We start from the raw sequence: 16128 nt of genomic DNA, 5'->3' as shown, positions 1-16128 counted from the left end.
CTAAATGAGCACTACAAATTTCTTGTGGTTATAACCCAGGGTCCTGTACACGACAAAGAAATTATTCTCCTTTACTGGGTGCAAGCTTGTTTAGGTTTGCATTTTACTTTTCTCATTCACCTTTCTTTTTTAATTTTAGAGCTTCTGAGCCATTCGCAAAAATACAGCATTTCACAGAGCTGCTTGGCTGCCACTCCTCATAAGGCAAAATCCTGCAGAAAAAAAAGGGGAAGATTTACAAAACCTGATCGCTTATCAACTAGAGAACAGGGACTTGGTAGATCTAGTACTACGGATTCAAAGACTGTGCAATAATACTTCTGAAGTTCCTGTTGTGCAACGAAGATAAATTCCAAGAAAAGGCATTTAGGAAGAGTTTTGTGCTGTAGGCATTTGGTCCTGTGACAGAGTTGTGACCTGGCCCAGTGTCAGGCTATTTCACACTTCAGTATCCTCATCTTAGGTAATGTGTGAAGTAATTTCTTCACCTCTGTAGCCAAGGAGCACACAACAGCCTTTTTGGCACTTCAGGCTCATGCAAAGCCCAGACGTATTCAGACTCTCTGTGGCTGGCAGTTTTATCTCTGTCAACACTTACTTCTGTTTTCCTTTGCTGACACAGAAATGAAATCTGATACCAATTCTCTTCTCCCAGTTTTATTCAAAGAACTGTGATTCTTCATAAAAAGCAAGAATCCTGTATTTTCTCGATGCTTAAAGAAGAGTTAGTATTGCTCTCAAGTACTGTGTTGCTCCAGTTTTTGCCTCTTACAGACCCTTCTCCAGCTCTTCATGTAGACTGATCTCTAGGGTCTCCCATCCCTGCAACCTGCGAGGCTATTGTTTTGCATTACAGCACATCCTGCACCTCTGCGGGCTACATCTTCAAAAGGTTTCCACGTGTAATAACCCAGTTCCTTCCACCACAGAGATGCCAACTGACAAATAAGATGCTCTGTAATACTTAGCATGGATGCCAAGACAGTGTCTGGAAAAGTAAAACTCTTTAGTGTTTGACTGCAGAACTGAGCATCTGTGAACAATGTAAAAAAAAATAAAGTGTTTACTCAGAACCAGACAGTGTTAAGGTAAAGAATTGCTCATAACTGCGGTGAGAAAAGTAATTAGAAGAGTAAATAGAAAGTAACTAAAGTAAAGGGAATATTTTCCTTTCTTAAATATTTACTTTGTTGCACAAAGAGAACACAAATAAGGGTCAGAGCCTCAGGGCTCTCCTGGCAAACCAACAGATGTAAAGCAGTGCAAATTTCAGTCAGTACTATTTTTATGCTTTAAAACCACACAACTACAGCATTTGCCAAAGATCGAATGTGTATTTATTTAAAACACTTCAGCATCTCTGACTTGCTTTAGATATTTGACAATAACATACATGTATAATTTGTAAGGAGTGAAAAATCAACAAACACATTAACATTTCTGAGATGCCAATGTCCACAGAGAATGCCACATTTAGAACCTTGCATCTGACTACTACTGTCCTTCTGTCCAGAAAGAGAGAAAACAGAGGCTTGTGTGTTATGCCCAGAAAGTTAACAGCTCTATGAAAACAGAGATTTTGGAAAAAAAAAAAAAAACAAAACAAAGGAAGAAGCTCATCAGCTAAGAATTTCCTACAGAAATGGTGTTAGCCTGTAGCCCTTATTACACTACTTTGTACTGCCTGCTCTCTGTTACCACGAAAGATGTCATCTCATGTGGTTCAAATCACTTACGAACTTTGGTCCCACAAGAAGAATTTGAGAGGATGGTACAGTGCTGTCTTGCTGTGATGCACAGCTCAGCACTAAGCATGGCTTTGAACTCTGTGAAGGCATGTTTACTTTGGTACCAACTTGTAGGATTTGTATTCTCTTTGTTCCCTGGTGTGGTCTGGAACCACAGCTCTGTCCTTACCCAGTGCTTCATAAGCAATGGAGGAAAGCCATGATACCTCCATACAATCATAAAGCAGGATCAAAACAGCGCTATACTGTACCAGAGGCATGTGTTGTGCTGTTTGTGTAAGGGGATGCTCTAGGATGAGCAAACTAAACTACACCCTAGGTCTTCTTTCCTCTTCCTATTTTGTGATTGTGATACTTAAGTAATTTTAGTGCTCAAAAGCTGTGGCTTCCAAAAAGCAAAACTTGCATCTCTAATAACTTCATGTTGACTTTAATTTAGTGTGTTTTTATTGTTCATACTTTGTATCAAAAGAAAACTCCTCTGAAAGGAAATCAACACAGCAGATGGCATTAAAATGCAAATAAAGGATTTCCCAGAGGCCCATTGGCAAACACTGTGTTGGATGGAGATGCAAGAAATTACAGTACTGCAAATGACTTTACGGTCTGGGGAGGGAATGATGAGAAGTTTAGATAGCAACGACTGCCTATTTCATTGCTCTTTCAGAGCAGACATCAATAAAGGACAATGATGCCAGAAGCTGCATGGACTCATATAAGATGAAATTATCTTAATTGGGGTTAATCCTACAGGAATGCTGAAACTCAAATTAGAAACAATGTGTGTTATATTCAAATGTAATTACAGAAAGGAAGCATGACTTGCCAATGAGGATAACAAACAGTCTACATTATCAACAAACTATTAGAGCTGGAGCAGCTGTTTTTATCATTAGGTTGCAAGGCTGATTGCTTTTTTTTAAAATGACATTATCTCTTCCATTTCAGGAGACTACAAATTTGGAATAGTTGCATATTCCCATGTGCCACACTGGTAAAGTTAATGTTCAAGAGGATGATCCTAGTTTTTAACTGCTTGTTTCTTTCAGAGCACCAGCTGCTGGGTGCACTCATCCAGTGCACATGCCTATGCTGGTTATTGTGCAACAGGTACCTACGTGACATGAAGAGCTGGTAGTCGGTGATAAAAGCTCTCTATGAGCTCAGAAGGAGACCTGCAGGTCTAACAGGAACTGGCAAGGCCTGAAGGGTTGGGCAAGGGCTGAAGGGATTTTGTAAACATCCACAGTTTTTTTAATTTTTCCCTATGAATTTCTTAAATAAGTCCCCCTGTGGAAAAAATTAGTATGATTCCCAGCGTCACACCTTTGACACTTCTAGGCAGGCAATGGACACTATGAAAAGGTGAAGTGTTTTCCCTAAGTACATGCTAGCTGGAACATGACTCAGTCCCTTACAGTGCTCCATGGCAGGTTGTTCTGCTGGAAAGCAAAAACACAATGGTACAGTTTGTTTCTCAAAAATACTTCTTCTGCAAAAAGGTGAGACATTGTTGAATAAGAATTTACCACAAAATCTAAAGAACCAAAACCTTTGGTTTTCTCTTTTTGCTAATCTATGTATGCCAGGAATTATGCATTAGAATAGTTTAATACTAATGCTACATTGACTTAGAGCATGTCTACCAGTTTGATTTATATCTTTTTTACTTTGGCTAAGAAATTAGTTATATTTTTAGAAGTACATTGTGGCTTCTGCTTCCCAGCTCAGGTTTTGACTTTTACAAATATCTGGTCTGACATCTGTTATATTTATCACTTTACTTGCTATGATTGTGACTAGGCCTAATACTTTCTATTATGATTTTGCAATTAATCTAATATTTAGCACATATCTACTAAGAAATGTTTGTTCATACAATGCTGTATACTTTCAAAGTGCTGCATGATAATATACTGTTAGCAAATAGCATTTAACAAAAAAATCTGTAAAACAGAGTGGTTTATAAAACAAGCACAGATTAAAAGACATCAAACCAATGCACAGTACACTGGTTAGTGCTTTAGTATAACTGAACACACAGAGAGAACTCCAGATGATAAAAATTGATCCAGGTTGGAAATGTCAAGGTACAACTCCCACAGTCAAGGCAACTCTATTTATTCTTAGCTGTTGTAGGTTCCACGTCTATATCCAGGTCTGACAGAGCACAGTAAAAGAGCAACTGAGCATATTTTGTTGTCGTGGCTGTAATATATAGCAAAATGTGTTAGACAAAGTTACAAGGTATCTTAGCTGTATCCACATCTTTGACAAATACAAGGAATTTGAGGATTTGAAATCACTACGCAGATAGCAGGAAAATCTTAGAACACTTTAATCAATTGTATTAAGCACATGTAATAAACAGCTAAAGGAGCTCAATAATTAAACGGAATGTCTTGTTCAGTTAGACTTTAACATTTTCATTGAATTGTCAGACTGACAGCTGAGTTCAACTGGAATACAAGTATTAAAGTTTTGCTTTTCAAGTGTGCCATGCCATAAACAAAAGCATAGCAAAACTTTCTTTCTTCTAACGAAGCATGCAAGATTTTGGCACGTTGACACAAGATGATGTTTCTTACCAGAGAGCCACTGCAGACATTTAGGCCGTTTCTCAGATGGCAGATAGACTCCCAGATAATATGCAGGAATGCCCGAGAGGGCAATACCAACACCAATAAGGGAATTGATTGTGTCACTGTAGAGAGGAACTATGACCAGAAAAAGGGAACATAAACAGTATACTATAGGGAAGAAGAGGTTAAGCTGTGGAGACAAGAAAAAAATCCCCATTAGCTAAAAGATGCAGCAAATAATCTGTTGTAAAAATGTCAAGCTTTGTCACTAAAAGCTGTAGTAATGAGCCTTCTCAAGAGTCCAGCAGTTGGCATTTCAATACTAGCTGAAACTCCTCAGTGTTTACTGGTATAAATATTTCTTTTTCCTTATGGCTAAAAATATTACGTCACTGAAAATCGACTGCTTCATTTCAGAAAAGTAAAAAGTGTACATGGAGTTGTGATGTTGACTAAGCTGGCAAATGCTGACAGAAATTAAACAGTCATCTATAATCTGAATGTAATCCTTGCTTTAATAGACTCAGTAGCAAAACTGCCAATAAAACAATATTTAGTCTTTACCTTCCAAATCTTTGTGGGGAGAGTTTGGAAATGAAATGTTAATATACTTTGGGAAAATTTGCTCTGCTCTGGATGACTGGAAAGTTTTCTAGCAGCAGGTGCTTATTATATTTTATGCCTTTGTTTGAACCATATGTTTTTTGTAACCAGGATGTTCCACTTAAATGGAAAGAAATGTCTTTGTAAAAATGGTGCAAGAGGTTAGGAAGATAAGAGTGACAAGGAAGAAATGTTCAGATTGGTTATTAATTTGGATTTCTCACATTATTTACTGCATCACTGCCAAGTCAAAATGTACATCATGGAGCCAACGGAACATAGTGAAATGGGAACTAGCATGTGGGTTTCTGTGCCTGAGGAAGCTGTGTGTTTCCATCCTTGGTTCCTGAACAATCACTGGGTTAAATCTAGAAACAAGTTTTAGGGGCACTTATGTTTCTGTGCACTCTCCCTCTCCTAAATGATAGCCATATGCTCTTCTACCATCAATCATTAAACTTGCATTTTACTATCTATGGCCACTGTGCAGTTGAAGGGAACAATCAAAATACATTCAGTTATTCAAGTTTTTCAACTTGTGCGTGAGCAGAATTTCTGGGATTTATCTGAATTTGTTAAGTCACCTAAGTTTGATCAGGGTGTTAACCTCTCTGGAGTCTCCATCATCAGCTCTGCTGAGGTCTGACGTAAATAATACAAGAGATTTGTTCCAGAATGGGCTAAGAACCCCAGGCATTTATGTATTCCTTATTTAATTAAAAATAAAGATAGTGATAAGGTTGAATGAAAGGAAAAAAAGAAATGGTAAATATAATTTAAACCTCACAGTATAAGTACCAGAACAGATGTTCTCGTGGAAGTACCAGAACAGATGTTCTCATGGAAACTCAAATGAGTTTTGCTCCTTCTTTTCTTATCTTGTACATTGAAGGGATTTCAGTGGCTGACAGTTTATAGCAAAGCTGCTAAAGTTACGGTTGTGGTATTAAGGATCTCATAAACATGTGCATTAGCTATTTTTTAAGGCTTGTTACCTCTCTTGTTTACTTACTTTAACAGGCCGTGGTCTGTGTGGCTGAGTATATCTCAAATATATTAGTCCTGCAATAGACAAACCCACAAAGAGCCAGTAGTTGAAGCAGTAGTAATTAATGAGGAGGAAAACATCTTCCACAAGGAGATAAAGTAAAGTTGTTAAGCCCTAGAAACAATAAAAACAAAACACTTTTTAATGTGAAAATAGAGACACCTTGCAAAATAAAGAGGTAGTAAAGTTATAAAATGGCTCACTTCCAATATATTTATCTGGACTTAGGAGATCAGGTTCTTACAAGAAGGATGTACTTAAAACTCTTTTCCTTAAATGTAGCAGTGAGACCACCACATATGGCTAAAGACATGTTGAGTTTATTAAGCTATGTTTCAGCACCAGCAGGAAACTCTCCTAAGAAGGCCTGGTGAGGAGCTCCAGACTCTGCTGTACTATGGAGAAGGCTGCTAAGAAGCTTTCCATAGGCAGCAGCTTACTCTGCTACTCTGGTTGGCTTCAGTTTGAAAGCAAACTTTAAATTTAGTTCCACTGTTGGAGCTCTCACAGTCCACTCATACATTAAGAACAGTAGAGTGAATTCTGTGGATGCAGGTATGTTATACTGCTTGAATGAAAAGATCAAAAATACCACAAATTCAATGTCTGTTTTAACAGATGAGCAGAAAAAAAATCCACTGTGAAAAAATATGAATGATGGTGTATTAAGGGAGTAGAGTTCATCTTACTGATGCAAACAGGATTCCTCTGAAAGTATGACTAATGAGATTATAACATTTAGTAAATTATCTGATGTGAAACAAGACCAATGTGATAATCTATTCATAAACCATATATAACACACCAAATAAAATACAGTGAAATGTTTTTGAATGATTCCAGCTTCTCTGTGCCTATCCTCCCCCTTACTTTAATCTGTTAGATTTACAGATTATTTATTAAAATCATTTGCACTAATTCTATACCTTATGGTCCCTTGATTTTGTGTAACAAGATCCATCTATATAATAATGGCAGGAAAAAGTCACTATGGATATAGGCATCCAACAGTAGGAGTTTAAGTGCTTTGTCGCCTTGTTATAACTAGAGTCCTAAAAAATCAGCCTTTGACAGGGTCTGAGAGATGTTCCTGCCAGTGATGTTCTTCTCCAGTGACACTCTGAAAACTCACACAAAGACTTAAACAACTCCCAGCTATACTGTTAGGTATTTAGACAATCTCTGCTTTCTAAGTAAAGCTGTTGTACTTACTCCTCACTAATCCTTTTCAGAGGGCATATGAATGTGAATCAATACATTCTCTTCCCACTGGAAAAAAACCCAAACCATCAGACAAGATACCACCACCACCCTCAATGAGTTTTACAAATTGTGGGTTCTTGAGGAAGATGTCTCCAGTGCAGGAGAAGCCTGTGAGAAACGGTGGCCAGAGGTGAGGCGTTCTTCTTCCCAGGTCCAGACCCCTTGCTGCCCTGGCCAGGCACCAGGCCAGGCTGTCACTTACATTGAAGAGGAGAGCAGGAACTGGTGTGAAGCACTTTACATGAATCAAGCTCAGACTGTCAGGCAGGTGTCCTTCCCTGGCCCCAACATAAAAAAGCCTAAAAATAAAAAAGTGAATAAGAAAGCTTAACCAGATAGTGAGCCAAGGAATAGCTTTCTGACAAAGGCAGCATTAATTCTGTTACTCTGTTGTAAATGCTGATCTCTTCTCAAGTGGCTTTAGTTCATCATTTGGTGCTGATCATGAGAAGAAATGTCAGATTGTTAACAATCCTTCTGCCACAAATGAACAACTTGATGTGGCAAAAATTGACTGTGTCACTTCTACAGTGCAGTAGTAAAGAATGAAGATTAATAATAAATGAGACCTTTTCAATTATTTAAAAGAAATATTGTATTTCATACCTAGATGCTGCAATTATTGATGAGTTTAAGCCACTATAGCAAGACATGGCCACTGCTATAGGAATTATCCACTTAACATAACTAAGGGTTTCGCCACCAAATGTCTGTAACAGAAAAAGAAAACTGTAGTGAGGCCCATTATGTTAAGCATATGGACAATCCCAAGAAGCTCCCATGAAAATATACCAGCCCACATATAGTGGCATAGCCCATGCATTCTTATAAAATCTGATAATGACTTGGGAAATTAGAATTTGGAAAAACTAATCATTATTAAAAAAAAAAGGCACGTACATTAGAAAAAGATTTTAAACAAATTTTTAAGCCTAGATCAAGTCAATGATACAACAGAAGAAGATTTAATATATTATGAAAAATCCTTACTAATCCGTGACTTATAACTGTATTTTTGTATAAAATGTTAATGAGGTTTAAAAAAGATTTTCACAGCCCATTTGTGTGTTGAAAACACTGCTGTGATCCTGTAGCATTAAGTATTGCAGACTGCACATCAGAGTGATAGCAAAAAACCTGGTTCTTAAACCATATAGAATTTCTGTAGCTCTTTCTCTGTTGGGCCCTGGCAGAAGCATCTTCTATAACAAAATATTGTTAAGAACATGATTTAGAGAGCATATAAGAGGATCTAGGTGACCCTTGCGACCTCATCTAGGTGACCCTGCTTCTGCAGGGGGGTTGGACTAGGTGATCTCTAAAGGTCCCTTCCAACCCCTACCATTCTATGATCTAAGTATATAAGAGCAGAAGTGCCAATGAGAGCTGGTGAATCTTCAAGCATCACTTCCTCCAAGCCCAGGATCAGCGTGTCCCAATGCGCAAGAAAGGAGGAAAAAGAGGTAGGAGGCCTCCATGGATGAGCAAGGATCAGCTGGGAGGAAAAAGAGGTAGGAGGCCTCCATGGATGAGCAAGGATCTGCTGGGACAACTCAGGCAGAAAGCAGCCACCTATGAGAGGTGGAAACAGGGGCTGGCTTCTTGGGAAGAGTATAGGAACATTGCCAGGACATGCAATTAGGGGTGCAATTAGGAAGGATAGAGTCCTTCTAGAATTAAATTTAGCCAGGGCAGTTAAGGACAGCAATAAGGCATTTTTCAAGAACATCAGCAGCAGAAGGATGGTGAGGGGGAATGTGGGCCTGCTGCTAAATGCTGAGGGTGCCCAGGTGTCTGAGGATGCAGAGAAGGTGAACTACTGAATGCCTTCTTTGCTTCAGTCTCTACAGCCAAGGCTGACCCTCGGGAGCCCAGTTCGGCAAGGATAACATGATGGCCAGGACAGCAGAGGACTTGCCCTGGGTGGAAGAGGAAGAGGTTAAAGACTTGTTGGCCAAGCTTAAGGCTCATAAGTCAATGGATCCTGATGGGATGCATCCTAGAGTGCTGAGGGAGCTGGCTGATGTGACTGCTAAGCCTCTCTCCATAATTTTTGAACAATCATGGAGGACAGACGAGGTGCCTGAGGACTGGAGAAAGGCCAATATCACACCAGTCTTCAAAAAGGGCAGGAAGGACGACCCAGGAAACTACAGGCTGGTCAGCCTCACCTCCATCCCTGGAAAACTGATGGAACAACTCATCCTGAATGTTATCACTGAACATATGATGGTTATCAGGGGGAGTCAACATGGTTTCACCAAGGGGAAATCCTGTTTGACCAACCTGACAGCCTTCTATGAGTGCATAACCAGCTGGCTAGGTGAGGGGAGAGCAGCAGACGTCATCTACCTTGACTTCAGCAAGGCTTCTCACACTGTCTCCCATAACATCCTCATCAGAAAGCTCAGGCAATGTGGCTTGGATGAGTGACAGTGAGGTGGATCGAGAGCTGGCTGAATGACAGAGCCCAGAGGGTGGTGATCAATGGCAGAGAATTGAGTTGGAGGCCTGTGGCCAGTGGAGTTCCATGGAGATTGATTCTGGGGCCAGTCTTGTTCAACATCTTCATCAATGACCTGGATGAGGGGACAGAGCAAGTTCCCTGATGACACCAAACTGGGAGGACTGGCTGATTCCCCAGAAGGCTGTGCTGCCATTCAGTGGGATCTCAATAGTCTTGAGAGTTGGGCAGAGAGGAACCTCATGAGGTTCAAGAAGGACAAGTGCAGAGTCCTGCATCTGGGAAGGAACAACCCCATGCACCAGTACAGGCTGGGGGTCGAACTGCTGAAGAACAGCTCTGCAGAGAGAGACCTGGGAGTCCTGATTGATAATAAACTAAATATGAGCCAACAATGTGCCCTCGTGGCCAAGAAGGCCAATGGCATCCTGGGATGCATCAAGAAGAGTGTGGCCAGTAGGTCGAGGGATGTTCTTCTCTCTCTCTACTCTGCCCTGGTGAGGCCTCATCTGGAGTCCTGTGTCCAGTTCTGGGCTCCTCAGCTCAAGAGGGACAGGGAAGTGTTGGAGAGAGTGCAGTGCAGGGCCACCAAGATGATCAGGGGACTGGAACATCTTTCATATGAGGAAAGGCTGCAGGAACTGGGGCTGTTTAGTCTGGAGGAGATTGAGGGGAGATCTTATTAACATTTATAAATATCTAAATCGTGGGTGTCAGAGGTTGGGACGTCCCTTTTTTCTGTTGTAGCTAGCAACAGGACAAAGGATAATGGGATGAAGCTGGAACACAAAAAGTTCCAGAAAAAACTATTTCACTGTGAGGGTGAGGGAACAGTGGCACAGGCTGCCCAGAGGGGTTGTGGAGTCTCCTTCTTTGGAAGTCTTCAAGACCTGCCTGGACATGTTCCTATGCGACCTGATCTAGGTGAACCTGCTTCTGCAGGGGGCTGGACTAGATGATCTCTAAAGGTCCCTTCCAACCCTACCATTCTATGATTCTATGATTTTACAATAGTAGATTTATTTGATATATTTTTTATATACTCTAATATACTGGTGCTGGTTTATGAAAATGACATTTAAAACAAAGCAATAACCTTCAGCATGGAAGTTGTTTTGCCAAGAATTATGCTACCCAAGATTTTTGTTAAGTGTCATCCACACAATAACTTCTCTTTTAATTATTTTATACAACTTACCACAGCCACTGCATCACTTGTGAGGAGAGCTGACATGTCCAACACTACATAGTACGCTATATTAGTCAACAAGTAAATAACAGTCACAATAGGCATTGAAATTGCAATAGACAGAGGTAGATTCCTGCAAATGGAAAATGGCAGAATTATTTCCTGTTCATTATATAAGGAATATTTAAATTGAAGATTGTTCCCAAATCCAAATATTTGTGAATAGATGTTGCCATCACTTTCTGTAATTCATCATTTTGTAAGCATGGGGCTACAAAAGAGCATACAGCCATGTGTGGAACAATTCTAGAAGCTTAGTTGGCTGCCTGTGGATCTGTCATAACTTTTAGAGAAAAAAAATGTACATTTATATCTATACTATAGACTATCTTTTATATTAAGCAATTTAAGAGACCACTTAAGCAATGAGATTTACACAAAAACGTAGATGTTTTCTTAATTGTAGCATTTTTCCTGACTCATAACCTATGCATGTTACAAGGAAAGGTGGACTATCTCAGTTAGGTGAGGCTGTTATTATCTCAGCCAAGGCACACAACTCCCACAGAGCTGATGGCCCTACAGAGGGGAGGAGATGATATTACCAATGCTTCTGTGGCCTTTTTTATTTTTAACCTTTCACCTTTAGCAAAATTAAACATTTTGCCCAGAAATGGTGATGCTGAAGATCACATGACAAAACAGTAATAAACCTGACACAGTGTTATGCTACTGGTGGCAAAACCAGTCCTGGAAAAAGAAAACTGTTTGTTTCATTGTGAAGAAGTAGAAATCTGATCTCCTCTGGTCTGATTCTGGTCTGAGGTGTAAGGTGTAAGCCACTTATATGCAGATAAGTGATTTATTAGCTTAATACAATTGGTGAGTGAGGAGAGCAGTAAGAAAGAGTTCTCATCTTTTCTTCTTCTTTTCAAAAGACGAAGGTTTTTGCAGAGAAGATGGTTTGACTAATTTCCAGTCAGACACAAATACAGAGTGTCTTGTCCTGACATCACCTGTCTCACCAGGACACTGGAGCAACTGGAAGGAAATGCATGTGCTCACCTCTGGGGATTCTGCATTTCCTCGGTGACGTAGTTGAGCGTGTCCCACCCTGAATAGGAGAAGAGGGCAGAGTAGAGAGCCAGTGCGATCATCCCTGGGTTTGTTGCTGAGCCCTCGAATGGAGCTCTCAGGTTTTCCGTCTCACCTGTACAGACAGCAGGTACTCGTTACGCTTCAAGGGTTACAATGTGGAAGGACACTACACTAAAAGTCTCAGCTAACCAAAGGGAAATACAAACACACTGCATCCAGCTTTCACTGCGATTTCTAAGAGTGCTCAATTTCTATTTTCACTTGAAAAACACAAAAGTTTCAGTCAGACGTTCAGACAGCTACACTTGTGGGGAGACAATGGAAGACTTGTTCTTGTGTTACTTGGATGTGACTTGAATAATTCTACCAGAATTCATGACATCCTCCTCTCCTGGCATCACTGACAAGTCTGCCAAATGAAGGAGCCATATGGAGGTCAGCCAGGCAGAGGCACTTAGGAAACCCAATTTCAGTTCCTGAATCTGTCTCATATTTCTTCCTCATATCTCTGCTTTTATTTTTTACCAGATGAATTAGTGGCCACTGGAAGAGGAACTCTTGGCGCACAGTTCTCAGTGGGATGCTCTGCCCCACAAAAGTGTTCCCCAAAACTAAGAGAGGAGAGTTGAAAAATCTTTCTTTTCAAAATTCTCCTCTAGTTTAGCTCAACTGTTTGAGAGGACAATCTGCATAGTGCTGTAAAATAGATGAAATGTTAATGAAACTACATGAGCCTTCACTGCGATATTGGAAAGAGGATGAAAGGCAGCCTTACTGAGTTTGCATAAAGTCAATTACTGACATAAATGGAAGTGGGACAAGGATTAAGGAAGACAGAAACATGCTGAAACCTCTATTAGGAAAGAAGGTAAGGTCTTTGTGTAAAATGAAACAACTTCACCCTGTGGTTCACCTACAGAGTTATATAGATACCACAAAAACAATTCAGTCTTTGAAGAGCAGTAACTACTAGGAGACTGTTTGAACTCAGGAAGGTGAAGCTACAAGATATATGCACACTCTGAGAAAGAAAATGGTTGGAAAGGAAAAGGACCAAGAAAAGCTTTTTTTACCAAGAGAGATCATATTCAAAATCAGATACACACATACAGTGTCTTAAAATCTGAGCACATCAGAAGGAATATTTTCATTAAAACAGCTAAGTTTAAAGGAGTGCATTGACCTGGTCACAGCGTCCTCCAGGGAAATACACTCTTCTCCTTCCTAGTCCTTTCTGTATTTTAAGTGCTCAGTTCGGCTTAAACAAGGCAGAGATAAGACCTTTACTACTACTTAAAGCCCTCAGCATTTTGTGTGCCTCACAGTAATATTTCCTTTCTGCCTTTCTCTCCCTGACCCCAAGGAGCAATGCAAAGGAACTCTTGTGGGCTATATGGATGCAAGATCAGAGGAAACAGCCCCTGGGCTGAACAACATCATCTCAGTTGCATGTCAGTGAGTGGGATGGGAGTTTTGAACAGATGATTTGAAAGCACCAGTAAAATTATGACTGTAGGGACAAGGCAAAGCTGCTTGGGGTGACAATACAGACTCACACCTTTTATAGAACTGCAGCAGCTTTGTAAGGGAAACCACTTATTTAGGTAACTGTGGCCTTTAAGCAATGTTTTTTCTCTGTATATTCATGCTCCTGCCCTAAGGTCTGAGTTCATTTGTTCAGATTTCTTTGAACTTGGACAAAATAGTGACAACTGACATGCATGGATAATGGCTTAAACAAAAAAGCTTTCTTCCAAGTCTGGTGTAGCCAGACTTTGCAGCCTAACAGCTGATGTAACTGCAGCCATGGAAAGGAGAAGGCCAGCAGATATGGAAAAGCAAGCAGTCTCATTAGGTTCTATAACCTAGTTTCAGCAGGAGAAAAAAGGCAATTCCTAAGCTGAAGTGAGGAAATCATCTTTATTTCAACTGAATAAAGATACAATGATTATTTGGGAATTTCATGGAAAAGGAAAATGAAGAAACCTTAGTAACTAAGCAACAGGGCTTGAGCTGGAAGTGACTTCAATGTACCAGAGGCGTACATTAATAAAATCAAATCTACTGCCATATGGAAATATCAGAAGTAGCACCAGAATAAAAGAGTGTCTAACTTTTCAGTGCATTCAGTTCAGTCCAGCTAGTGCTGAGATATGGCGGCTCACCAATGCCACAGTGATTCATAGGACCACACTATTACAATCTTCTCCCCCGTTTCTAGGAACAAGTGTGCCTTCTCACCAACGAAAGGAAGGAGTTCCTCCCTCTCTGACCCTCTTCCCTCGCAGGGTGGGGCAGGGGGAGCACGAGGTGAGAAGCGACGTGAGGGACGCATCCAGCAACTTCTGCTGGGCTGTCCTGTCACAAGTAGTTTTAACAAACATGAGTCAGAGACACTGAGCCTGACTTTAACATCAGATAGCGCTAAACTGGTGTTGATTCAGCCCAAGAAATGCAGAACTTGGCATGTATTGGTTTGCTAACCCAAGAATAATTAAACTCGCGTTGCTTAGAAAGCCATAAAATTCCTCTGAACTTCCTATGGCAGATAAATTATTTTCCAGAATAAACTACACTTCATATGTAAGTCTTAAGGATTCTGATCTTCCTGCACTTTGACCTTCCTGCAAATATTTAAAAATTCATATATGGTTCATTTTAAAGAATTTAAGTAAATGAAAACTATTCTTACCTTTACCAATTTTGTAAAGACCAACAGCTATGACCAAGATAAGAGCCATAACTTTTGCATATGTGAAAACATCTTGTACACGGGTTCCCCACTTCACATTAACACAATTAATAAAGGTTAAGGAACCTGCAGAGAAAAAGAATATGCATGAGAGGAGCACTGTATGTTTTACATCACTTAAAGCGTATTATGCATCTTTACAGGTATCACCCCTCTTTCAAGGAATAAAATAGAATCATATTTTACCATTTTAGGACCACCCAGATTTATTAAAATTAATGAAATATCTGGTTTAAAATTTACTAATTTTTCTGAAGGCCACTGTTTTATGACAGTAGGTAAGACAAAACACATGAGCTTTTAAATTTTAGGACTAACTTCTTCTGCTTTTAAATAACCTTTATTAAAGTCAACAGTGTTGCTCACCTGCAGCAGGTGAGATTTCTTTATATCTTTTATTTGAATTGAAGTTTTTCCCAAAGTTCTGCATGCTGATTAGAACTTTATCCTATGCAAAGAGTAAGGACAGCTTCTGCACCAAAAGGTTTGGATGCTGTGACAAGATACTGAATTGAGCAAGGCCAGCATGCTGTTACTCTGTGTCCATCGTTCACGCTTTGACCCTGAGTTTGATGATTACAGAAGTACTTACAAAGTTCTCTCAAACTTTAATTTTGACCGACTCTAAGAGAAATAAGCAAGTAGTTGGTTGCAAAGAGTGGGTGGAATCAACTTTTTCTCCTTTCCTTCTTCTGTCGTGTTCTTTGTACTCAGTTTTGTTGCAGAAGTTAAACCTTGATGAATGGATAAAGCGCTGTGATGAGTGCTACTGCTCATCTGGCAGCAGGTCCAGCCATGGGCTGAGCTTTCTGCCCACTTCCTCTCACTCTAGCACACACATGGCATCACAGAAAACGTATCTCTCTTGCAATTCTATAATTCAAAACAGAGATGGATGAGGAAAGTGTGTGCATTAGTATGTCCAGCTCCTGGAGAAAAGAGTAGGACAAATATGGGTTCCTTCATTGAGGAACCTTTCTACATACTAGATCAAGGGGATTTGATCTAGTATGATTTGATCTAGTATGATGTAGTATCTATTTTATTTATTAATACAGCCCTCTCAGTCCAGCAACAGAAGGCATTGTGCTCACAGGCTCTGGTTCTGATGAGGAACTTCATCCACTCTGACATCAGCTGGAAAAGTAGGACAGTGAGCTGCAGGCAATCCAGGAGACTCCTGGAGTGCAGTGAGGACAACTTCTTAAGCCATGTATTAGACAGTCCTCCCAGAGGGGTTGTGATCCTGGACCTGATGGTCACTAATGCAGGTGAGCCAACTGCTGATTGGAGGAAGCCTGGCTACAGTGACCACGGTGGAGTTTGTGGTCCTGAGGGATATGAGTCAGCGAAAGAGGAAAGTCAGGAGCCTGAATTTCAG

At 40.2% G+C, this 16128-nt stretch overlaps 1 protein-coding gene across 4 annotated transcripts in view; it reads right to left on the bottom strand.

Annotated features, from left to right (window-relative positions):
- Window positions 1–1241: 1241 nt before the first annotated feature.
- The window catches only part of LOC104550334 (Y+L amino acid transporter 2), a 28286-nt gene continuing 13399 nt past the window's right edge, over window positions 1242–16128 (bottom strand). For 3 of the 4 annotated variants that reach the window (XM_061994428.1, XM_061994429.1, XM_061994430.1), the window contains 8 exons: window positions 14688–14813; window positions 11963–12107; window positions 10907–11030; window positions 7851–7954; window positions 7447–7543; window positions 5946–6095; window positions 4337–4520; window positions 1242–3956 (listed from right to left, as the gene is read on the bottom strand). In XM_061994428.1, coding sequence (XP_061850412.1) covers window positions 3865–3956; window positions 4337–4520; window positions 5946–6095; window positions 7447–7543; window positions 7851–7954; window positions 10907–11030; window positions 11963–12107; window positions 14688–14813 — 1022 coding nt within the window. In that variant the 3' untranslated portion in view covers window positions 1242–3864. The remainder of the gene's footprint in view (window positions 3957–4336; window positions 4521–5945; window positions 6096–7446; window positions 7544–7850; window positions 7955–10906; window positions 11031–11962; window positions 12108–14687; window positions 14814–16128) is intronic. The other variant, XM_061994431.1, reaches the window with a different exon arrangement.

The sequence above is a fragment of the Colius striatus genome, chromosome 4, assembly GCF_028858725.1.
Source record: "Colius striatus isolate bColStr4 chromosome 4, bColStr4.1.hap1, whole genome shotgun sequence".
NCBI lineage: Eukaryota > Metazoa > Chordata > Aves > Coliiformes > Coliidae > Colius > Colius striatus.
The sequence above is the reverse complement of the archived record's forward strand: the minus strand, read 5'-3'. Positions and strand labels throughout refer to the sequence as shown.